At 46.6% G+C, this 26,034-nt stretch overlaps 1 protein-coding gene across 1 annotated transcript; it reads right to left on the bottom strand.

Annotated features, from left to right (window-relative positions):
- Positions 1-4,826: 4,826 nt before the first annotated feature.
- On the bottom strand, positions 4,827-8,899 carry LOC101134392 (putative uncharacterized protein encoded by LINC01356). The gene is given in 2 exon segments (XM_055355196.2): positions 4,827-5,121; positions 5,124-8,899. Coding segments are annotated over 2 exon segments (510 nt in total). The 5' UTR covers positions 5,499-8,899; the 3' UTR covers positions 4,827-4,986.
- Between the last annotated feature and the right edge of the window lie 17,135 nt (positions 8,900-26,034).

The raw sequence follows: 26,034 nt of genomic DNA, 5'->3' as shown, positions 1-26,034 counted from the left end.
CCTCCCAGGTTCAAGCGATTCTCCTGTCTCGCCCTCCCGAGTAGCTGGGACCACAGGCGCGTGCCATCACACCCGGCTGATGTTTTTTATTTTTAGTAGAGACGGGGTTTCACCATGTTAGCCAGGATGGTCTCGATCGCCTGACCTCGTGATCTGCCTGCCTCAGCCTCCCAAAGTGCTGGGATTACAGGTGTGAGCCACCGCGCCCGGCAGATTTAAATCTATTTTAAAACCAAATTTATAATGTATCCTGAATATCTAGAGAGACATTTATAACTAAAGATTAAAAATCAACTTATTTTTCAGGAATCAAAAAGTGGATTACATAAAGTCCTCATTTATACTACTCTTTTTTTTTTTTTTTTTTTTTTTGAGATGGAGTCTGACTCTGTTGCCCAGCTGGAGTGCAGTGGTGTGATCTCGGCTCACTGCAACCTTTGCATCCCAGGTTCAAGTGATTCTCCTGCCTCAGGTTCCTGAGTAGCTGGGATTGCAGGCACTGGCCACTATGCCCAACTAATTTTTTGTATTTTTAGTAAAGATGGGGTTTCACGATGTTGGCCAGGCTGGTCTCAAACTCCTTACCTCAGGCTATCCACCCACCTCGGCCTCCCAAAGTGCTGAGATTACAGGTATGAGTCACCACACCTAGCCACAGTATTCTATTGTCTTTTAACATAACATCTCAGATTTACATTCAAGAGAACTAAATGTGTGTTAAAGTGACTCCCAAGTCTGTGGTCTTAAACTGTTTTGTCCCAAAAGAACTTTGGAATATATATATATATATATCCCCTTACACATTGCTTACTAAATGTGCTGTTTAATAGTTGCAAAGATATAATTTCTGGCATATTGTATGTTGTGTTATAAGTGCTTTAAATATATCTTCATCAAGACCTTGGTGCTTTGCTCACTTGGTTTATGGAAAAGGGCCACTTACTGGCCAGTCTTCAAAAGGTCTGAACTTATTTGCATTCAAAGCAGTGAGTTGATAAACATTTGTTGTAGCCATCACTCTTTCAAATTCTAAGCATGATAGAAGGCAGTCACATACATAAAAGGCAGAAGTTTGATGCTTAGGTGAAATTAGTTTGTCTCCTTCAATATTTTTCTCTCCAGAGCTATCCATTTTCTCCCCAAAGGTTTTGAACTGGAATGAGTGAGTTAGCCTTTCTTTTGTACCGAGAGATAAGATTTGTGTAATAGAGTTGGGAAAGAAGTCCTGAAGCACCCATTGTTTTTTGTTGTTGTTGTTGTTGTTGTTTTTTGAGATGAAGTCTCACTCTGTCGCCAGGTTGGAGTGCAGTGCTGCAGTCTCGGCTCACTGCAACCTCCGCCTCCCGGGTTCAAGCAATTCTCCTGCCTCAGCCTTCTGAGTAGCTGAGACTACAGGCAAGTGCCACCACTCCCAGCTAATTTTGTATTTTTAGTAGAGACCAGGTTTCACCATGTTGGCCAGGATGGTCTCGATCTCTTGACTTCGTGATCTGCCCGCCTCGGCCTCCCAAAGTGCTGGGATTACAGGCGTGAGCCACCACGCCCGGCCCGGCGCTCTTATTTCAGGAGAGATCATTTTAAATTCAGGGTATGTATGAAACTGAGGATTTGCAAAATAACTTTTGAAAACGATAGCAACGTTTGAAACTAAAAGTTACTTATGCTAGCATTTCTAAATGTTCCATTTGAATTATAGAAGCATAATATCAGTTTAAAGGAAACAATCTGAGTTCTAGAATTAAATAGAAATCCCCAGGGCATGCATGTTACATTTTTCTCTAAATTAAGAGTAAAAAAAAAATTAAAGTTTATTCATCTTAGACTATTTACGTGAATGCTTAAATGCTGACAATATAAACCCTAGAATATAGTCATTAAAATAAAAATCACTTCCTTTACAGTACACTTACAATAACTGCAACAATCAATTTCTCTTTCCAAAGATTGTCAGTAAGTTGTTAATCTACTTCTCTGTTCTCTGTTTTTGTTTTGTTTTGTTTTGTTTTGTTGAGACAGTGTCTTGCTCTGTCACCCAGGCTGGAGTGCAGTGGCGTGATCTCAGCTCACTGCAGCCTCTGTCTCACGGGTTCCAGTGATTCTTCTGCCTCAGCCTCCTGGGTAGCTGGGACTACAGGTGTATGCCACCATGACTCGCTAATTTTTGTATTTTTAGTAGAGACGTGGTTTCACCATGTTGGCCAGGCTGGTCTCGAACTCCTGACCTCAAGTGATCCACCTGCCTCAGCCTCCCAAAGTGCTGGGATTACAGGCGTGAGCCACCATGCCTGGCCCTGTTCTCTGTTTTCTTTCTTATTTTATTTATTTTTTGAGACGGAGTCGCCCAGGCTGGAGTCTGTGGCGCCAACTTGGCTCACTGCAACCTCCACCCCGCTGGGTTCAAGTAATTCACCTGCCTCAGCCTCCCGAGTAGCTGGGATAGCTGGGATTAAAGGCGTGCACCACCACGCCGGGCTAATTTTTGTATTTTTAGTAGAGACGGAGTTTCGCCATGTTGGCCAAGCTGGTCTCAAACTCCTGACCTGAAGTAATCCACCTGCCTCGGCCTCCCAAAGTGCTGGGATTACAGGCATGAGCCACCACGCCGGGCCTGTTGAGTTTTCTACAGGACAAACCACAAGTAGCAACACAGTGCAATCACAAAAGAGGAAGGTAAGCTTTTAAATTTCTAATTTGCAGAGCGGGTGTTCCAAATCTGAAATTCATCGACCTCTACACGGGTTGCTGAAATTGATGCGACAAAAGCCTGCATCTTTTTTTTTTTTTTTTTTTTTTTTAGAGGGAGTCTGGCTCTGTCGCCCAGGCTGGAATGCAGTGGCGTGATCTCGGCTCACCGCAACCTCCGCCTCCCGGGTTCACGCCATTCTCCTGCCTCAGCCTCCCAAGTAGCTGGGACTACAGGCGCCCGCCACCACGCCTGGCTATTTTTTTGTATTTTCAGTAGAGACGGGGTTTCACCGTGTTAGCCAGGATGATCTCTATCTCTTGACCTCGTGATCCGCCCACCTCCGCCTCCCGAAGTGGTGGGATTACAGGCGTGAGCCACCGCGCCTGGCCAAAGGCCTGCATCTTTTTTTTTTTTTTTTGAGATGGAATCTTGCTCTGTGGCCCAGGTTGGAGTGCAGTGGCATGATCTCGGCTCACTGCAAGCTCCGCCTCCCGGGTTCACGCCATTCTCCTGCCTCAGCCTCCCGAGTAGCTGGGACTACAGGCGCCCACCACCGCGCCCAGCTAATGTTTTGTATTTTTAGTAGAGACGGGATTTCACCATGTTAGCCAGGATGGTCTCGATCTCCTGACCTCGTGATCCGCCCGCCTCGGCCTCCCAAAGTGCTGGGATTACAGACGTGAGCTACCGCACCCGGCCAGGCCTGCATCTTAAAGTGAGTTACTGAAGACAAAGTTTGGCGCTAATTTAAATAATGTGACTGATGCGACTGATTGCGACCACAACGGAAGGGTACCCCACAGGTCACAATAATTATCCCAAAATTAACTGAAGATGCCCACTGTTACTTCTGTTTAACCATGTGTTAACCATGTAGTTATGGGAACTACAATGACGGTCACTACCTTAAAGAAACTTACAATCTTGGGCCAGGTGCCGCAGTTCACAACTATAATCCTAGCACTTTGGGAGGCCGAGGAGGCTGAATCACCTGAGGTCAGGAGCTCGAGACCAGCCTGGCCAACATGGTGAAACCCCATCTCTACTAAAACTACAAAAAATTAGCTGCGTGTGGTGGCAGGCACTTGTAATCCCAGCTACTCGGGAGCCTGAGGCAGGAGAATCACTTGAACCCAGGAGGCGGAGGTTGAGGTGAGCCAAGATCGCGCCACTGCACTGCAGCCTGGGCAATAAGAGCGAAACTCTGTCTAAAAAAAAAAAAGAAGAAAGAAAGAAAAACAGAAACTTACAATCTGTTACAGGAGACAGCAAACAAAAATAATACAAGGTTCGGCTGGGCGCGGTGGCTCACGCCTGTAATCCCAGCACTTTGGGAGGCCGAGGCGGGTGGATCTGAGGTCAGGAGTTCAAGACCAGCCTGGCCAAGATGGTGAAACCCCGTCTCTACTAAAAATACAAAAAAATTAGCCGGGCATGGTGGTGGTCACCTGTAATCCCAGCCACTCGGGAGGCTGAGGCAGAGAATTGCTTGAACCCGGGAGATGGAGGTTGCGATGAGCCGAGATCGTGCCACTGCACTCCAGCCTGGGAGACAGAGCGAGACTCGTCTCAAATAATAATAATAATAATAATAATAATAATAATAATAATAATAATACAATGTTCACGTACTACAAAGCAGAGAACAGGGACGGGAAGGAATTAGAAGAGAATTTCTATGGGCAGAGCAAAGTCATGGGTCACGGGAATCACGAACTGGGGAGAATTATTTGTCAGGTTTAATTAAAGGAAGAGGAACAAATAGAGTTTAAAGATTAGAAGGTTACAGGTGGCACGCCACAATCCCCAAAACAAACCCCACCTCGGCTCAGCCCCAGTCACCTCCCAAGGGGGTATATCTTGCCCAGAGAGCCTGAAGGCAGCAGCATTTGTTTTTACAGCCCAGTCACTATTCTTCCAGACAAAAAAAAGCATTTCCTGTGAGGATGAAGTGATTACCCCAGGTCACCTGGCCACATTCCTCTCCGGGAGCCGGTAGCCACACCACCTGGCCGCCCCTCCACTAGCGCCGCGCTCCGAGGTCACGCAGCTGCCTGCGAAGCCCTCAGTGAGGCCGCCTCCCACCCCCTGGAGACGTGGTCTCCCCTCCCGCGAGGGTCCCTCCGACCCCACCCGGGCAACTAGGACACCGCGGGCTGTTACCCAACTAACCATTAAGCGCGGAGCCGAGCGCGTGCGTGGCGCGGAGGGGCGGGGCGGGTCTGCGCTCTCGGCACCATGCGGCCCCCAAGACGTAGAGCTTGCCTGCCTCGGTTTGAAGGGACCGCTGGGCTGCCTGATTACGCGCCCCCGGCCGAGCCTGCGCACTGGGGACGCAGCCGGCCCTCGCGTCCTCTGCTCCCCGAAACAAGCGCGTGGAAAGCTTGGTCGGGGCTTCTCACAGCCGCGCTCACAGACTGGTTCTCCCCCCGCGTGTCTCCCGGGAGCGTCGCCGCCACCTGCACGCGTCCGGCACACAAACGTCGGTCTCAAGCCTTAGTTTCTGGAAGAGAAAAAGGAAAAACCACCGAGAGGCCTGACCCTGAGGGGTCGGGGGGAGATGCGGGCGCGTAGTAGAGGGAAGCGACTGAGGAGCGGGGACTGGGCAGCATTTGAATGGATGCAGGTGCCGCTGGCACCCGGGAAGACGCCCGGGGGCCGGCGCTGGGGAGCCGGGCATGGGCTGGGATGTGTTTGGATTCCAATCTCGGCCTGACACCAGTTCAGTGACCTTGGGAAGTTCCCCAACCCTGCGGGCCTGTTTCCTCCCTCTGAAGTAGCGACAGTAATAGAACCGACCTCGTAGGCTCATCGGGAGGTCCTGATGGGAGAACCCATGCAACTTGCCACCATAGAGCCAGGCCCGCGGCGGTTGGCGCCTGGTGGGTATTAAAGACGAGTCGGGAAAGAAGAGCAGGTAAGAGGGTGGGGAGACTGGCCCAGTGGGTTGGGGTGTGCACCTCGGCCACGTGGAAAAGCGAGAATGCAGAGGCCTGACGCTTATGGACGATGCATATGTGGGGCCGGATAGAATTGTGGCAGGCGGCGCTGGGGCTGATGCGCCTCACCCAGATTATCCTCTGTAATCCTCACAGCCCTGTGAAGTGGGCACTGCCATGAACATTTTGTAAATAAGGCACCCGAGGCTCAGAGAGGTGAAGTAACTTTCCAGACAGCCCAGCTCGTCAGCGGCCAGCATTTGAAGTCACACTCCAGAGCCTGTTTTTATCATAATAACCGCTGTGACCGCATAACCAACGTGTGTGTTGAAGTGATCAAATAACCATGGGGTGGTCTCTGATGTCCAGGACTTTTGAGAAATACCGAAAAAGTATGAGGCAAGGCCCCTGCCTTCAAAGAGCTTGCAAGTTTATGGGAGAGACTGAGTCAGGCGCAAATTAACCAACATCTGTTGAGCACTTACTGCTTGCCAGGACCCTGCCCTTCTCTCACTGTCTTCCTCCCTTCCAGGACTCACCCCCTCACTTACCCTTCCCCTCAATTCTCACAAAAGATTGAAGAAGGGTAGAGACTGGAGGATGAGGCTGGGCGCGGTGTCCCATGTCTGTAATCCCAGCACTTTGGGAGGCCGAGGCAGGTGGATCACCTGAGGTCAGGAATTCAAGACCAGCCTGGCCAACATAGCGAAACCCCCCTCTACTAAAAATACAAAAATTAGAAGGGTGTGGTGGCACTCGCCTATGGTACCAGCTACTCAAGAGCCTGAGGAGGGAGAATCACTTGAACCTGGGAGGCGGAGGTTGCAGTGAGCCAAGATCATGCCATTGCTCTCCAGCCTGGGCGACTCTATCTCAAAATAAATAAAATAATTAAATAGATAAAAATAAAAAATAAATGGTGGTGGGACAATTGGGTATCCATATGCAGAAGAATGAATTTGCATGAAATTGACTTAAAATTCATCAATAACAAAGAGCTAAACTGTAAAACTCTTAGAAGAGAATATACAGATAATCTTTTTCTTTTTTTTTTTTTTTTGAGATGGAGTCTCATTCCGTCGCCCAGGCTGGAGTGCAGTGGCGCAATCTCGGCTCACTGCAAGTTCAGCCCCCGGGTTCATGCCATTCTCCTGTCTCAGCCTCCCGAGTAGCTGGGACTACAGGCGCCCGCCACCACGCCCGGCTTTTTTTTTTTTTTAGCATGTGGGAGCAACTTACCCGCATTTTGGTTACACTAGTATGGCTACCAAAAAAAATTTTTTAAGGAAAAAAGTATTGGTGAGAATGTGGAGAAATTCAAACTTCATACTTTGCTGATGGAGATGTAAAATAGGGCAGCTACTGTGGAAAACAGTTTTGTGGTTCCTCAAAAAGAAAGAATTACCATATGACGCAGCAATTCTGCTACTGAAGCAGCGTCGTTTTCTGGGGTAAATACCTGAGGTTCCTCGTCTAGTGCCAAGAAGATTAAGGACATGGATACACACAAGGAGCGAGTTTAGGAGAGGAGATTTCATAGGCAAAAAAGGGAGAAAAGGTCTCTCATGAGAGAGTGGGGCGCTCGAATGGGAATTCCAGCCTAGGGCAGAGTGCACCCGATTTTATACGCAGGCTTAAGAAGGCAGTGTCTGATTTACATAGGGTCCAAAGATTGGTTGGACCAGGTGTGACATTTACATAACAGGCCAGGTAAGCTGGCTTCTCCACCCTAATCTTATTATGCAAATGGAATCTTTGCCTGGCTGGCACCATATTGCCTGCTCCTTACTGCACACTCGGCTAGCAAAGAGAAGGGAAGATGGAGCCGCCATTTTGAACATGCCTAGTCCCAGGTAGCCTTTTCCTATTGGCACAACTGCTGGCGTTCACCCCTGCAAGCTTCCAGCTTGCTTGTCTATGTTTGCAGCTTGATTTTACAGGATGTTCTTTGTTACAAAAGAAAATTATCTGGGGGCTGTTTTTCATTAAAAGGAAAACCTTACCAAGGACTCCTGTAGCTTACCTGCCTAAATAATTTATTCTTAATGCCTATATCACTACTAGGTATATTACCAAAATAAAACTGGTATTCAAACAAATACTTGTACAGCAGCACTATTCACAGTAGCCAAAAGTTGGAAACAATTCACATGTCCATCAATGGATGCATAGATAAATATATTATGCAGCTATAAAAGGGAATGAAGTACTAATAAATCCCACAATGTGGATAAACCTTAAAAAAATATAAGTGAAAGAAGCCAGAAACTAAAGGTTCAAAATTGTATGTGTGATAATTTCGAGGCATTTGAACCAGAGCAACTCCATCTTGAGTAGGGACTGGGTAAAATAAGGCTGAAACCTACTAGGCTACATTCCTGAGATGGTTAAGCATTCTAAGTCATAGGATGAGATAGGAGGTCAGCATAAGATACAGGTCATAAAGACCTTCCTGATAAAATAGCTTGGAGTAAAGAAGCCAGCCAAAACCCACTAAAACCAAGATGGCCCAGAGAGTGACCTCTGGTCATCACTACTACACTCCCACCAGCACCATGAGAGTTTACAAATGCCATGGCAATCTCAGGAAGTTACCCTAAGGGAGGCATGAATCATCCATCTCTTATTTAGCATATAATCAAGAAATAACCATAAAAATGGGCAACCAGCAGCCCTCAGGGCGCTGTCTATGGAGTAGCCATTCTTTTATTCCTTTACTTTTTAAATAAACTTGCTTTCACTTTATGGACTTGCCCTGAATTCTTTTTTGCAGGAGATCCCAGAACCCTCTCTCTTAGGCTCTGAGTCAGGACCCTTTTCCTTTAACAATTTCATTGCATGAAATACCCAAGAGAGGTAAATCCATAGAGACAGAAAGCAGATTAGTGGTTGCCAGGGGCTGGGGATAGGGAGAAAGGGAGTTGTGTCCGGAATTGGTGGGTTCTTGGTCTCACTGACTTCAAGAATGAAGCCGCGGACCCTCGCGGTGTTACAGCTCTTAAGGTGGCGCGTCTCAAGTTTCTTCCTTCTGGTGGGTTCATGGTCTCGCTGGCTCAGGAGTGAAGCTGCAGACCTTTGCGGTGCGTGTTACAGCTCTTAAGGCTGCGCGTCTGGAGTTGTTCGTTCCTCCCAGTGGGCTCGTGGGCTCGCTGGCTTCAGGAGTGAAGCTGCAGATTTTCGCGGTGAGTGTTACAGCTCATAAAAGCAGTGTGGACCCAAAGAGTGAGCAGCAGCAAGGTTTACTGCAAAGAGTGAAAGAACAAAACTCCCACAATGGAAGGGGACCCGAATGGGTTGCCACTGCTGGCTCGGGCAGCCTGCTTTTATTCTCTTATCTGGCCCCACCCACGTCCTGCTGATTGGTAGAGCCAAGTGGTCTGTTTTGACAGGGTGCGGATTGGTGCGTTTACAATCCCTGAGCTAGATACAAAGGTTCTCCACGTCCCCATCAGATTAGTTAGATACAGAGTATAGACCCAAAGGTTCTCCAAGGCCCCACCAGAGCAGCTAGATACAGAGTGTCGATTGGTGCATTCACAAGCCCTGAGCTAGACACAGGGTGCTGATTGGTGTGTTTACAAACCTTGAGCTAGATACAGAGTGCCGATTGGTGTATTTACAATCCCTGAACTAGGCATAAAGGTTCTCCACGTCCCCACCAGACTCAGGAGCCCAACTGGCTTCACCCAGTGGATCCCGCACCGGGGCTGCAGGTGGAGCTGCCTGCCAGTTCCACGCCATGCGCCCGCACTCCTCAGCCCTTAGGTGGTCGATGGGACTGGGCACCGTGGAGCAGGGGGCAGCGCTCATCGGGGAGGCTCCGGCGGCACAGGAGCCCATGGAGAGGGTGGGAGGCTCAGGCATGGCGGGCTGCAGGTCCCGAGCCCTGCCCCGCGGGAAGGCAGCTAAGGCCCGGTGAGAAATCAAGCGCAGCGCCGGTGGGCTGGCACTGCTGGGGGACCCAGTACAACCTCCACAGCCACTGGCCCTGGTGCTAAGCCCGTCATTGCCTGGGGCCGGCAGGGCCGGCCAGCTGCTCCGAGTGCGGGGCCCGCCAAGCGCACGCCTACCGGGAACTCCAGCTGGCCCGCAAGCGCCACGCGCAGCCCCGGTTCCCGCTCGCGCCTCTCCCTCCACACCTCCCTGCAAGCTGAGGGAGCCGGCTCTGGCCTTGGCCAGCCCAGAAAAGGGGCTCCCACAGTGCAGCAGTGGGCTGAAGGGCTCCTCAAGTGCCGCCAAAGTGGGAGCCCAGGCAGAGGAGGCGCCTGGAGCGAGCGAGGGCTGTGAGGACTGCCCTGCCAGCACGCTGTCACCTCTCAGAGTGACTGCTTAATGGATATGGAGTTTTCTTTTGGGGTGATGAAAATGATTTGGAACTTGATATAAGTGGTGATTGTGTTACCAGAGAGGTGTCCGATTCCAGACCCCTCCAGAGTAAACTGAAAGCCAGTTTTTAGGAAAGTAAAGGAATAAGAGAATAGCTACTCCATTGACAGAGCAGCCCCAAAGGTGCTGGTTGCCCATTTTTATGGTTATTTCTGGTTCAAACGTCTCTGACAGTTGCATGTGCTATTGTGAAATATATATTTGGTCTTCTTCCCCATTTCCTGGTGGCATACAACTTGTAAAATCCTTGGAACCTCCAAAGAGATGTGTCTTTTTATATGTTAATGAGTTGACTGATGGTTGGGGACTCCTGGATAGCTTCAGGATTGAGGGCTGGTCACAGGAAAGACCAAACCTTGATGAGAGAGTTGGGACTTGCAGGCACACCCCTCAACCTCCACCAAGGGGAGGAAGGCTGAAAGTTATGTTGATTACCAATGACCAATGATTTAATTACTCATGACTACATAAGGAAGCTTTCATAAAAACGCAAAAGGACTGGGTCCAGAGACCTTCGAGTTGGTGGAACACGTGGAGGCACCTGGAGGGTGTCATGCCCTGCCAGGGCATGGAAGCTTCATGCTGTTTCCCACATAAGCATTTCTTTCATCTGGTGTTCAACAGTCTCATTTGTAATATCCTTTATAATAAACCAGTAAATGTAAGTAAAGTGTTTTCCTGAGTTCTGTGAGCCACTTTAGCAAATTAGTTGAACCCAAAGAGAGGGTAGTGGGAATCTTGATTTACAGCCAGTCAATTAGAAGCACAAGTAAAACAACCTGGGGCTTATGATTGGCATTGGAACTAGGGGCAAGCTTGTGGGACTGAGCCCTCACCTGTGGGATCTGACACTATCGCCAGGTGGATAGTGTGACAGTTGAGTTGAATCAGAGGACACCCAACTGGTGTCCACTAAAGAATGGATTGGTTACTGTTGGGGAGAAATTCCCACACACATTTTGGTTACCAAGAGTCACAGAATGGTGAATATACTAAAAACCATTGAAATGTACACTTTAGGCCGGGCGCGGTGCCTCCTGCCTGTAATCCCAGCACTTTGGGAGGTCGAGGTGGGTGGATCACGAGGTCAGGAGTTCGAGACCAGCCTGGCCAATATGGTGAAACCTCGTCTCTACTAAAAGTACAAAAAAATTAGCCGGGCATGGTGGCACGTGCCTGTAATCCCAGCTACTTGGGAGGCTGAGGCAGGAGAATTGCTTGAATCCGGGAGGCAGAGGTTGCAGTGAGCTGAGATCGCGCCACTGCACTCCAGCCTGCGTAACAGGGCAATATTCCGTCTCAAAAAAAAAAAAAAAAAAAAGAAATGTACACTTTAGCTGGGCATAGTGGCTCACACCTGTAATCCCAGCACTTTGGAAGGCCGAGGTGGGCAGATCACCTGAGGTCAGGAGTTCGAGACCAGCCTGACCAACATGGAGAAACCCCATCTCTATTAAAAATACAAAAATTAGCCAGGTGTAGTGGCACATTCCTGTAATCCCAGCAACTCGGGAGGCTGTGGCAGGAGAATCGCTTGAACCCGGGAGGCAGAGGTTGCGGTGAGCCAAGATGGCGCCATTGCACTCCAGCCTGGGCAACAAGCGTGAAACTCCGTCTCAGAAAAAAAAAAAAAAGAAAAGAAATGTACACTTTAAGATGGTTGATTTTGTGACATGAATTCACCGGACTTAAAAAACAAACAAACAAATAAATACAAAGAAACACATTTTCCATGAATCTCATGAAGCTTTTGGGAGGGGCTCTAACAGTATATTCGTAGGATCATATCTAATTTTTTTTTTTTTAAGATGGAGTCTTGCCCTGTCACCCCGGCTTCAGTCCAGTGGCGTGATCTCAGCTCACTACAACCTCCACCTCCAAGGTTCAAGCAATTCTCCTGTGCCTCAGCCTCCTGAGTAGCTGGGATTACAGGTGCACACCACCATGCCCGGCTAATTTTTGTTATTATTATTATTATTTTAAGTAGAGATGGGGTTTCGCCATGTTGGCCAGGCTGGTCTTGAACTCCTGGCCTCAAGTGATCTGCCCACTTCGGCCTCCCAAAGTTCTGGGATTACAGGCATGAGCCACCGCGCCCGGATGGATCGTATCTAATTTTATAATTTTAACTTTTTATTCTTTTCTTGAAGAGGGCCGCTGTGGTAGACACTATAAGCACCCCCTCCCAAAGATGTCCATGTTTTAATCCTTGAAACCTGTGAATATGTTATGTAATATGACAAAGGGTAATTAAGGTGACAGATAGAATTAAGGTTGCTAATCAGCTGGCCTTAAAATAGGGAGATTATCCTGGATTGTCTGGGTGAACCGAGTATAATCAAGAGTCCTTAAAATGGAAGAAGGTGACAGAGAGGAGGTCAGAGTGAAGCAATCTAAGAAGGACTTATCTGTTGTTGCTGGTTTTGAAGATGGAGGAAGAAACCACAACTCAAGGAATGCAGATGGTCTCTAAAGCTGGAAAAGACAAGGAAACTGATTTTTTCCCGGAGCCTCCAGAAAGGAACACAGCCCTCTTGACACTTGAGTCTTATTTAGCCCAGTGAGTCCTGTCTGGACCTTTTAACTACAGAGCTGTAAGAGAAATTTGTGTTGTCTAAAGCTACAAAGTTTGTGGTAATTTGTTATAGCAGTGATAGAAAACTAATACAGCCACCTTAGATGTGCATACTTCAGGCCCCGCAAAGCTTTTATCTTCCGCTGACAGGGAATATAAAGAGTACAGGCTTTGAAGTTGGAAAACCTGGTCTCGTAACTTACTTGCTGTGTTACTGTAGGCAAATCGCTGAACTCTTCCAGGCCTTAGTTTCTTCACAGGTACATTGGAGATAATACCTACAAACCTGATCTATTGTGCAGATCAAAAGAGAAAGTGATTAATAAAACTTGGAAAGTGCTCTAAAAATGTTCATGTGTCATTTTAAGTTGTTAATAAAGAGTATTAGAGTGACTAAGTGACTCCAAGCTTATTAGCTGGAAAAATAGAAGTAGGAGAGCCGATTCTCTGGGACATGCCTGTAGTCCCAGTTACTTGGGAGACTGAGGTGGGGAGAATTGCTTGAGTCCAGCCTGGGTAACATGGGGAGATCTGTCCCTAAAAAATGAAAAAAGGAAAAACAGTTGGAGGGTAAGAAAAGGAAACCAGTTTTGATGAGCTAGCCAAGTTGATTAAAATAAAGCAGATACAATTCTTACTGTTTTTCCAGATGTCTTCCTGATTTTTTTTCTTTTTTTTTTTTTATTTTGAGATGGAGTTTCGCCCTTGTTGCCCAGGCTGAAATGCAATGGCATGATCACAGCTCACCGCAACTTCTGCCTCCCAGGTTCAAGCAATTCTCTCAGGTTCAAGTGATTCTCCTGCCTCAGCCTCGCAAGTAGCTGGGACTACAGGCATGTGCCACCAGGCCCGGCTAATTTTGTATTTTTAGTAGAGATGAGGTTTCTCCATATTGGTCAGGCTGGTCTCGAACTCCCCACCTCAGGTGATCCGTCCGCCTTGGCCTCCCAAAGTGCTGGATTACAGGCGTGAGCCATCACGCGGCCTGTCTTCCTGATTTTAAGCCAGTGCAAGATAGGAATTTTAGAGCTGAAAGGAGCTTGAAAATCACATAGCCAGGCCGGGCGCAGTGGCTCACGCCTGTAATCCCAGCACTCTGGGAGGCCGAGGTGGGCGGATCATGAGGTCAGGAGATCAAGACCATCCCGGCTCACACAGTGAAACCCCGTCTCTACTAAAATTACAAAAAAATTAGCCGGTCGTGGTGGCAGGCCCCTGTAGTCCCAGCTACTCGGGAGGCTGAGGCAGGAGAATGGCATGAACCCTGGAGGCGGAGGTTGCAGCGAGCCAAGATCGTGCCACTGCACTCCAGCTTGGGCAACGAGTGAAACTCTGTCTCAAAAAAAAAAAAAAAAAGAAAAAGGAAAGATTTTTTTTTGTTGTTGTTGTTTTTTCTTTTTTTTTTTTTTTTTGAGACGGAGTTTCACTCTTGTTGCCCAGGCTGGAGTGCAATGGCGCGATCTCGGCTCACTGCCACCTCCGCCTCCCAGGTTCAAGCGATTCTCCTGCCTCAGCCTCCCGAGTAGCTGGGATTACCGGCATGCGCCACCATACCGAGCTAATTTTTTTGTATTTTTAATAGAGACGGGGTTTCACCATGTTGGTTAGGCTGGCCTAGAACTCCCGACCTCAGGTGATCCGTCCGGCTCGGCCTCTCAAAGTGCTGGGATTACAGGCGTGAGCCACCGCGCCTGGTGAGAAAGATGCTCTTAACCCTATTTCACCAATAATAAAACAAAAAGTGTTCTTTTTGTTTTTGTTTTATTGAGATGTAATTCACCTAACATAAAATTCACCATTCTAAAGCGCACAGTTCAGTGGTTTTTAGAAAATTACCTATGTTGTGTAACCATCACCATTACTCTCAAAACATTTCCATCAACTGCGCCCCCCCACCGAAAAAAACCATACTATTAGCAGTTAGTCCCAATTTCCCCCTTCTCCCATCCCTTAGCAACTACTAATCTGTCTATGGATTTGCTTATTCTGGATATTTTATATACTGTAAATTGAATTATTAGCATAATATTTTCAAAGTTCATTCATATTGTAGCATGCATCAGTACTTCATTCCTTTTATGGCTGAATAATAATCCATTGTATGGATGTATTACATTTTGTTTATCCTTTAGTTAGCTGATGGACATTTGGATTGTTTTCACTTTTTGGCCATTATGAATAAAGCTGCTATGAACATTCATTTACAAGTTTTTGTGTAAACATATATTTTCATTTCTCTTGAGTATATGCTCAAGAAGTGGAATTGCTGGTTCATATGATAACTCTGTGTTTATCTTTTTGAGAAACTGCTAAACTGTTTTCCACAGCAGCTGTACTTTCCACCAGCAATATATGAGGGTTCTACTTTTTCCACATTCTTTTCAACACTTGTTGTTTTCTCTTTTTGAAAATATTGTTACTATAGTCAACCTAATGGGTGTAAAGTGATTTCTCATGTAATTTGTTTGTTTAGTTTTATTTTTGGAATAGCATTTCCCACTCTTTTTATTTAATTTTAATTTTTTTTTTTTTTTTTTGAGACGGAGTCTCACTCTGTTGCCCAGGCTGGAGTGCAGTGGCGTGATCTCGGCTCACTGCAACCTCTTCCTCCTGGGTTCATACAGTTCTCCTGCCTCAGCCTCCCAAGTAGCTGGGATTACAAGCATGCGCCACCATGCTCAGCTAATTTTTGTATTTTTAGTAGAGACAGGGTTTCACCATGTTGGCCAGGCTGGTCTCGAACTCCTGACCTCATGATCTGCCTGCCTCGGCCTCCCAAAGTGCTGGGATTACAAGCGTGAGCCACCGCTCCTAGCCCATTATGGTACTTTAGATGACCACAGTTATAAAGTTGGGTCACATAATTATCAACCATAGTGATATGTGTTTATACATTTCCCCTTTCGACCTATTTCTTTTTTCTTTTTTCTTTTTGAGACAGTTTCGCTCTTCTTGCCCAGGCTGGAGTGCAATGGTGTGATCACCTGATCGAAGTCAGGAGTTCGAGACCAACCTGAGCAACATGGAGAAACCCCATCCCTACTAAAAATACAAAATTAGCTGGGTGTGATGGTGCATGCCTGTAATCCCAGCTACTTGGGAGGCTGAGGCAGGAGAATCGCTTGAACCCCAGAGGTGGAGGTTGCGGTGAGCTGAGATCACACCATTGCACTCCAGCCTGGGCAACAACAGTGAAACTCCGTCTCAAAAAAAATATGGTTCATCTGGTTGTAACTGTTATAGCCATGTGAGTGTAATTAGTGTACGTGTTTATGCTTGCAAAAATAGGTATGTTATACTGAGTATTTTGTTGTGTAAAGTGACCTATGAAGCGTTCTGTCATGACTTTACGTGTCTCAAATAAATCCCCTTTTAAAAATGTAAATAAGGCTGGGTGGGGTGGCTCATGCCTGTAATCCCAGCACTTTGGGAGGCTGAGGCGGGTGGATCACGAGGTCAGGAGATTGAGACCATCCTGGCTAACACAGTGAAACCCCGCCTCTACTAAAAATACAAAAAAAATTAGCTGGGCGTGGTGGCGGGCGCCTGCAGTCCCAGCTACTCGGGAGGCTGAGGCAGGAGAATGGCGTGAACCCGGGAGGCGGAGCTTGCAGTGAGCCGAGATCAGGCCACTGCACTCCAGCCTGGGTGACAGAGCAAGACTCCGTCTCAAAAAAAAAAAAAAAAAGTAAAAAAATGTAAATAAATACCTTTTAAATAATTTTTAAAATTAGTTTTCCAGAATGATAGTTTTGGAATGTTGAGTTTTCAGGATTTCAACACTTGAGGTTATGCCTTTTAGGATTATGATCAGCTTCCTGTCTCTTAAGAATGAAAACAAGCAAGCACATACACTCTCAGCACTTTCACCCAGAATTTTAATGGAGGTTCTCGTGAGTTCGATAAGGCAAAAATAATCATAATTATTATTATTATTTAGCCGGGCGCAGTGGCTCACGCCTGTAATCCCAGCACTTCGGGAGGCCGAGGCGGGCGGATCACGTGAGGTCAGGAGTTCCAGACCAGCCTCAACATGGAGAAACCCCCCGTCTCTACTAAAAATACAAAATTAGCCGGGTGTGGTGGTGCATGCCTGTAATTCCAGCTACTCGGGAGGCTGAGGCAGGAGAATTGCTTGAACCCGGGAGGCGGAGGTTGCGGTGAGCCGAGATCGCACCACTGCACTCCAGCCTGGGAAACAAGAGCGAAACTCCGTCTCAAAAAAAAAAAAAAATTAAAGACATCAAGATTGGAGGCTGGACACGGTAGCTCACGCCTGTAATCCCAGCACTTTGGGAGACCTAGGTGGGTAGAAATTCTGTCTCAAAAAAAAAAAAAAAAATAGATTGGAAAGGAAGAAGTAAAATTCTAGTCACAAACAACATGGTCATCTTTACAAAAAATCATTTGGAATCTACAAAAAGGCTAATAAAACTTAGCAAGTTTGTAAGAAACAATAAAAATCAATTGTATTTTTATATAGAATTAGCAGACATTTTTAAGTAGATAATAAAATCAGTACTATTTTCTTTCTTTCTTTCTTTTTTTATTATTATTTTTAGTAGAGACGGGGTTTCACCGTGTTAGCCAGGATGGTCTCCATCTCCTGACCTTGTGATCTGCCCACCTCGGCCTCCCAAAGTGCTGGGATTACAGGTGTGAGCCACCGCACCTGGCCTAAATCAGTACTATTTTCAATAGGAGCAAAACAGTTAAAATTTAGGAATAATTACGACAAAAGATTTGTAAGGCCTGTACACTGAAAGCTATAGAACATTTCTGAGAGAAATAAGAGACCTAAATAGATGGAGAGATAATATCATGTTCATGAATTGGAAGATTCAATATTGTTAAGAACTCAATTCTCTCCAAATTATCTATGGAGTTGTGATATTATGTTATCTATATATTGATTTTCATCCATGGTTCCTGACTCATAACTCCTGTAGCTCTTGTTATAATGTTGGGGTGCTTTAGGCCTCAGAAGCAGGCCTCAGGAAATAGAATCTCTCTCTGATCTTCTACTGCTGTCCTTTCACGGGCTCCCTTTTCTCCCCCAAGGCAGGACTGTCATGTTCCTCTGCCTTTCCATAAAGAAATTCCCTGACCTACCTTGTCTGATTGTAGGTCATAAAACCCCTATTTTAGAAAGGGTCCTGCTCCATACCCTGAAGGAAGGAATGCTGCACACAGAGGCCAAGAAGAATCTGAACAAACAGGCCTTGCTGGGTATCCCCATTCAGTCTATTTTAGATCCTACCCTTTTTATCTAATCACATTTCTACATGGTTGTCAATCATACCTATCCAATGAAGTCTTCATAAAAGGCCCAAGAATACAACGTTATAGAGAGCTTCCAGATAGCAGAACAAGGAGAGTCTTACACGAAAGTGAGCAAGAACTCAACCACATGCCAGGAGGGCAGTGTACCGCAACTCCAAAGGGACAGAAGCTCCTGTGATCAGACTCTTCCAGACCTTGCCCTGTGTATCTCTTCATCTGGCTATCTATTTATATCCTTTAAAGTATCCTGGCTGAACGCAGTGGCTCACGCCTGTAATCCCAGCACTCTGGGAGGCTGAGGTGGGTGAATCACCTGAGGTCAGGAGTTTGAGACCAGCCTGACCAACATGGTGAACCCCGTCTCTACTAAAATATACAAAAATTAGGCCGGACACGGTGGCTCACACCTGTAATCCCAGCACTTTGGGAGGCCGAGGCGGGTGGATCATGAGGTCAGGAGTTCAAGACCAGCCTGGCCAAGATGGTGAAACCCCATCTCTACTAAAAAGTACAAAAATTACAGCATGCCTGTAATCCCAGCTACTCGGGAGGCTGAGGCAGGAGAATCGCTTGAACCTGGGGGGCGGAGATTGCAGTGAGCCGAGATGGTGCCACTGCACTCTAGCCCTGGTGACAGAGCGAGACTCCATCTCAAAAAAAAAAAAAAATACAAAAATTAGCTGGGTGTGATAGCGGGTGCCTGTAATCCCAGCTACTTGAGAGGCTGAGGCAGAAGAATCACTTGAACCTAGGAGGAAGAGTTTGCACTGAGCTGAGATCGTACCATTGCACTCTAGCCTGGGCAACAGAGCAAGTCTCCATCTCAAAAAAAAAAAAAAAAGTATATAACTACACACACACACACACACACACACACACACACACATATATCTTTTGTAATAAACCAGTAAATGTTAGTAAGTGTCTCCCTGAGTTCTGTGAGCCACTCTAGCAAAGAGGATCATGGGAACTCCATCTGATCAAACGTACAGAGGTGTGGTCTTGTGACTAGTGGGAAGGAGGAGGTGTTCTTGTGGGACTGAGCCCTCAACCTGTGGTTTCTGAAGCTATTTCCAGGTAGATAATGTCAGAATTCAATTGAATTGGAGGACACGCAGCAGATATCTGCTGCAGAATTGATTGCTTGGTGTATGAGGAGAAACCAACACACATTTGGTCCCAGAAGAATCCTGGGTTGATTGTTGTGGTGTGAGAACAGTGGAAAAACATGGTTTGAGTTTTTCTACTATCCCAAGAGTCAGTGTAATCCCAATCAAAATCTTTTTTAAAAAATATTTTACAGAAAAAATTGACAGGCTGCTTCTAAAGTTCATATGAAAGGGAAAAATAAAAAAAAAAAACCCAAACTTAGAGTAGACAAAACAACTGAAGACTATGAAGAAAGTTGGAGTCCGTGAGTGGTGGCTAATGCCTGTAATCCCAGAACTTTAGGAGGCTGAGACAGGCAGATCACTTGAGGTCAGGAGTTCAAGACTAGCCTGTCCAACATAGTAAAACCTCGTCTCTACTAAAAATACAAAAAAAAAAAAAAAAAATTAGCCAGGCGTGGTGGTGAGTGCCTGTAATCCTAGCCACCTGGGAGGCTGAGGCAGGATAATCACTTGAACTTGGGAGCGGAGGCTGCAATGAGCCAACATAGTACCACTGCACTCTAGCCTGGGTGAGACAGAGTGATACTCTGCCGCAAAAAAAAAAAAAAAAAAAAAATATATTGGAGAAGTGGTTCGTTTCCTGCCCAGATCCTGACAGTAGGTTTGAGGGCATAGGCCAAGGGAAGCAGTACCAGAGGCTCAACATGATGAAAACAGCTGTCCAGCAAGAAAGACTGGAGCTTGGTTTTTGTTAATTTTGTTTTCTTTTGAGATGCAGTCCTGCTCTGTTGCCCAGGTTGGAGTGCCGTGGCACAATCTTGGCTCACTCTAACCTCCGCCTCCCAGGTTCAAGCGATCCTCCTGCCTCAGCCCCCCAGGAGCTGGGATTATAGGCATGGACCACCAAGCCCGGCTAATTTTTGTATTTTTAGTAGAGACAGGGTTTCACCATGTTGGCCAGGCTGGTCTCAAACTCCTGACCTCAGGTGATCCACCCTCCTCGGCCTCCCAAAGTGCTGGGATTACAGGTGTAAGCCACCGTGCCTGGCCAGCCACCGCGCCCAGCCTTTTTTTTTTATTTTTTTATTTATTTTTTGAGACAGAGTTTTGCTCTTGTTGCCCAGGCTGGAGTGCAATGGTGCAATCTCAGCTCACTGCAACCTCCACCTCACGGGCTCAAGCAATTCTCCTGCCTCAGCCTCCCGAGTAGCTGGGATTACAGGCATGCACCACCACGCCCATCTAATTTAGAATCTTTAGTAGGGACGGGGTTTTTCCATTTTGGTCAGGCTGGTCTCAAACTCCCGACCTCAGGTGATCCGCCCGCCTTGGCCTCCCAAAGTGCTGGGATTACAGGCATGAGCCACCGCACTTGGCCTTGTTAAACTTTTTTGTTAATTTTTTTTTTTTTTTTTTTTTGAGAGAAGTCTCGTTCTTATCTCCCAGGTTTGAGTGCAATGACTTGAGCTCGGCTCACTGCAACCTCCACCTCCCGGGTTCAAACGATTCTCCTGCATCTGCCCCCCAAGTAGCTGGGATTAAGTCGCCTGCCACCACGCCCAGCTAATTTTTGTATTTTTTAGTAGAGACAGGGTTTCACCATGTTGGCCACGCTGGTCTTGAACTCCTGACCTCAGGTTATCTTCCCACCTCGGCCTCCCAAAGTGCTGGGATTACAGGTGTCAGCCACTGCGCCCGGCCATTTTTTTTGTTAATTTTTAAGACATGATTAGAGCCAAAGAAGAGTTGGTGTAGAGATCAAGGTTTGGACAAGGGTGAGGCAAGTGAGGCTTTCATTCTCAAGGACCCATCTTGCGCTTATATGATCTTGAGAGTGTGTGCCTCCTAAAATTTTATGTTTCCTCACCTGAAGGTAATCCTGCCCCTTATGGGACTCAGAACATGATACCCCAAAATATGGCACCTTGGCAATTAAGAAAACTAAAGAAGCAAGATCACGTTGACCTCCCCCCGCTTTCTCATGCACAGTGCTTTCATAAAGGAATTATTTAACCTACCTCACCTGAAAGCAGGACATAAGACCCTCATTCCAGGCTGGCCCAGCCCCATACTCAGAGAAAAGGAATGCTACTCAGCAGAAAGGAATGCTACTCAGAGTGGCCAAGAACAATCTGAACAAACAGACCTTGTCATATTTCCCCTACTTCCCCTACCCCAGTTTATTACCATTAGATCATACCCTTTGTCCAGTCATGTTCTCCACAATCATCTACTTCTTTCAGCAGACTTAGCATTTAAAAAAACACAATTTTCCCTGGGTCTTTGGGTCTTCATTTCTGAAGGCTCTTATGTCTTATAAAACCTTGTTAAATTTGTTATGCTTTCCTCTTATTAATCTGCGTTTTGTTATGGGGTGTCATCTGTGAACCTAGCAATGGGTGAGGAAGACAATACTTTTTTCTCTCCTATGCCCTGATGGGGAACTCTCTAGACAGACAAATGAATAGCTTAGGCTTCTCATCACCCATATACCCACATTCTCTCTCTTTTTTTTTTTTTTTTTTAAACAGAGTCTCCTTCTGTTGCCCAGGCTGGAGTACAGCCTGGGCTCACTGAATCCTCTGCCTCTTGGGTTCAAGCGATTCTCCTGCCTCAGTCTCTCAAGTAGGTGGGACTACAGGTGCATGCCACCAGGCCCGACTAATTTTTGTATTTTTAGTAGAGACGGGGTTTCACCATGATGGCCAGGTTGGCCTCGAACTCCTGACCTCAAGTGATCCTCCCACCTTAGCCTCCCAAAGTGCTAGGATTACAGGTGTGAGCCACCATGCCCGGCTGCACACTCTCTTACCTTTCCCACACCTTGAAATTTCCCTCACTGCCCACCCTAAATACAGTACCATGAGACGCAAATCTTAGATTAGATTTCAAAGGAAGGGCAGTGTCACTTAGTTCCACTAAGGCCTACCTGTATCCTCTGTGGCCTAGACTGGAGGTGGATATGGGGAGAGTGATTTCCAAGATAGACATAGCTCTGATATCTTCACTCCCTGAGTCCAAGCCCAGCTGAATACCTAAGTGGCTTCTCATTCTTTTTTTTTTTTTTTGAGACGGAGTCTTGCCCTGTCGCCCAGGCTGGAGTGCAGTGGCATGATCTTGGCTCACTGCAACCTCTGCCTCCCAGGTTCAAGCAATTCTCCTGCCTCAGCCTCTTGAGTAGCTGGGATTACAGGTATGTGCCACCCCACCTGGCTAATTTTTGTATTTTTAGTAGAGACAGGGTTTCACCATGTTGGCCAGGATGGTCTCGATCTCCTGACCTCGTGATCCACCTGTCTCGGCCTCCCAAAGTGCTGGGATTACAGATGTGAGCCACCGCGCCCAGCCGTGGCTTCTCATTCTTATCCTTAGAGATTGCTGGCATCCCCGGCCGCTTACCACTCTTCCCATCCTTCCATCAGCTTAGATCACTCAAGTGCTTTCACTGCAAGTTCCCTTTATTGTCATCACTAGGCAGCTCCATTTTGATCTCAGAGCTAATAGATAAATCCACTTTCTTCAATATGGCCACTCTCTCAGCTGGGGTCTTCTTCCCTAATCTGTGTGTGTGTGTGTGTGTGTGTGTGTGTGTGTGTGTTTTGTTTTTTTTTTTTTTTTTTTGAGACAAAGTCTCACTCTCTTGTCCAAGCTGGAGTGCAGTGGCACCATCTCAGCTCACTGCAACTTCCACCTCCCGGGTTCAAGCAATTCTCCTGCCTCAGCCTCCCAAGTAACTGGGACTACAGGCACGCGCCACCATGCCCAGCTAATTTTTTTTTGTATTTTTAGTAGACACAGGGTTTCACTATGTTGGCCATGGTGGTCTTGAACTCCTGACCTCCTGATCCGCCCACCTCAGCCTCCCAAAGTGCTGGGATTACTGGCGTGAGCCACCACGCCTGGCCCTGAAATAAAAAATAATAATTTTTTTTTTTAAAAAAGAGTTTGAGGCCTTGGGTACCTTGAGTTAAAGAGGCTTCTAAAGGAGAACCTGGGGGATTCCAAATCTGACAGCTACGATTTTGCACAAAGCCTTACTCAATGTTCTCCACTCATCGCCCCCTTTCTTTTTACCTGCTTCCCTTGTCTTCTGCTCATCTCCTCACCTGGTGAGTTGGTGTTGGTTGTTGTCAGGAAGCCTCAGCTCCTCACAATGGGAACTCCCCAGAGGGCTCCTTGAATGTCCTCATGACATGGCGCCTAACTCCCACCAGAATGAGAGATCCAGGAGACAGTGAGAAGGAAGCCACCAAGCCTTTAGGTCCTAATCTCTAAAGTCACTGTAGGGGAGAAAATTAGCATCTTTATCTAGTATCACCCTAGGTTTGTGGCAGAGATCCCTATAACAAAATATTAAATACAAGAGAAAAGCATACAAATTTATTTAATAAGTTTTACATCATATGAGAGACTTAATAAGGAAATGAAGACCCAAAGAAACAGAAAAAAACTGTATTTTTATGCTTAGGTTCGTGTAGAGTGGACTGTCATACAGTATGATTGGACAAAAGTGGGTATGATCTAATAGAACGAGACCACCACTTCTCCTGTTGTCCTTCCCAGCTTCTCCCCAACTTCCCCTTTTCCCTAGTTTATAAGACAGGAGAAAAGGGAGAAAGCAAAAAGTTGGAAAGAAACAGAAATAAGATAAATAACTAGACGACCTTGGCGCCACCACCTGGCCCTGGTGGTTAAAATAATAATAATAATAATATTAACCCCTGACCAAAACTACTAGTGTTATCTGTAAATTCCAGACATTGTATGTGAAAGCACTGTAAAACTTTTTGTTCTGTTAGCTGATGTATGTAGCCCCTAGTCACGTTCCTCACACTTACTTGATCTATTACGACCTTTTCACGTGGACCCCTTAGAGTTGTAAGCCCTTAAAAGGGCTAGGAATTTCTTTTTCGGGGAGCTCAGCTCTTAAGACGCGAGTCTGCTGACACTCCCGGCCCAATAAAAACCTCTTCCTTTTTTAATCCGGTGTCTGAGGAGTTTTGTCTGCGACTTGTCCTGCTACAGTAATGGTAACAAACTGGAGAGAACTTAACAAGGCCTGTTTATTCACAGCTTCTTGGCATCTCTGCGTCTTCATTCTTTTCTTCTGGGTATAGGAAGGAGGCCCTGGAAGTAGGGTCTTATGACCTTATTTTGTAAGAAGGTCAGAGAATTCTTTTAGGGCCTGCTTCATGGGAGAAAGTCAGGGGAAGGTCAGAGAGACCTTCCCTGTTAAACCTTCCCCATAGTGTTAACAATAATTACATGCCAGGCTTTAGATAAAAGTATAGATTAAGCATTAGTCAGGTTGTCCTATGACTCATTTCCCTATAGCCTCTTATGGACCATGTAGGCCAGGACATAAACCATGAATTTCCTTATTGTTCTTGTAGATAGGAACTTTGACTTTACGAGCCTTACAACTTTTCATTTGAGATGTTTTTCAGAACTAACGCCAGTGAGTCCAAAGACCACACCAAGGAACCAAGTCGGTCTGAGAATGTAGTTTCTTCAGCTGGGCGCGGTAGCTCACGCCTGTAATCCCAACACTTTGGGAGGCCAAGGCGGGCAGATCATGAGGTCAGGAGTTCGATACCAGCCTGGCCAACATGGTGAAACCCCGTCTCCCCTAAAAATACAAAAATTAGCTGGGCATGGTGGTGTGCACTTGTAATCCCAGCTACTGGGGAGGCTGAGGCAGGAGAATGTCTTGAATCCAGGAGGCAGAGGTTGCAGTGAGCTAAGATCGTGTCACTGCACTCCAGCCTGGGTGACAAACAAGACTCTGTCTGAAAAAAAAAAAAAATGCAGTTTCTTCACCTCCATCCTATGACGTCACCCTTCACTCTTTGAACAATCGACACCTTGGCCCACTACTCATCCAAACCCCTTAAGGTCCCTAGACCCAAACTCTTTGAAGAGGTGGTTTTGAGGTTTCTTCTCATCTCATTTGGTGGCCTTACAATTAAACCTCTTTCTCTGCTGCAACCTGGAGTCTTGGTGCATTGACTTTCTGCACATCAGGCAACACACCCAGCACAATCACCCCTGCACATGCTGTTTGTCCGTTCAGTTCTTCAGCTTGAATTCTTTTTTTTTTGAGATGGAGTTTCACTCTTGTTGCCCAGGCTGGAGTGCAATGGCGTGATCTTGGCTCACAGCAACCTCTGCCTACCGAGTTCAAGTGTTCTCCTGCTTCAGCCTCCTGCGTAGCTGGGATTACCGGCATGCGCCACCACGCTCAGCTAATTTTGTATTTTTAGTAGAGATGGTGTTTCTCCATGTTGGTCAGGCTGGTCTTGAACTCCCGACCTCAGGTGATCCACCCACCTCGGCCTCCCAAAATGCTGGGATTATAGGCGTGAGCCACCATGCCCAGCCGAATTATTTAATATGTCAAGGCACCATATTTCAGGGTAGTGCATCCTGCACTCCATCTGGAACACATGCCACATCCCTTCTGCTACATTCTACTGGTCAAAGCATCCCTTTTGCTACATGCCACTAGTCAAAGCAAGTTACAAAAGCAGGCTAGATCCAAAGGTTGAGGAAATAGACCCCCACCTCTGAGAAGCAGCAAATAATTTGTGACCATGTTTAATCTACCATAAAGAATTTGGCCAGGATCAGAGATGGTTGCCCACACTTTTGTCCTTTGTCTTACTGAACTGGAGTTTTGAAGAGGCCATCACGCGGTCTACCCCCTTTAGAAGGAGATCTGCAAAAGCTTTAAATGTTTGCCCTGAGCTCTCAGTTTCTCTGGTTTTTCCTTTTCCCATCTCTCTCTCTCTCTCAGCCCCACCCCCCTTTCCCTGCTGCCCCATCCTCTGTAATTCAGCTACAACCAAGCTGTAGCTTTTCCTGTCTAGCCCTACCCAACTCAGGGACCCATTCTTCTCCCCATTTCAAGCCCCATAGGCCTCCTCAACTCTCCCTGGAAAGGAGAAACCGGCTCAAAGTGAGTTGAGTGGAGAATTGGGAAAGCTCTTTGAGACTTCTGGAGTTCCCAGTAGCAAAAGGAAACAGGATAACAAAACAGGGTGAAACCTGAAT

This window comes from Gorilla gorilla, chromosome 1, assembly GCF_029281585.2.
Source record: "Gorilla gorilla gorilla isolate KB3781 chromosome 1, NHGRI_mGorGor1-v2.1_pri, whole genome shotgun sequence".
Lineage (NCBI taxonomy): Eukaryota > Metazoa > Chordata > Mammalia > Primates > Hominidae > Gorilla > Gorilla gorilla.
Note: the sequence above shows the minus strand (reverse complement) of the source record. Positions and strands in the feature narration are given on the sequence as shown.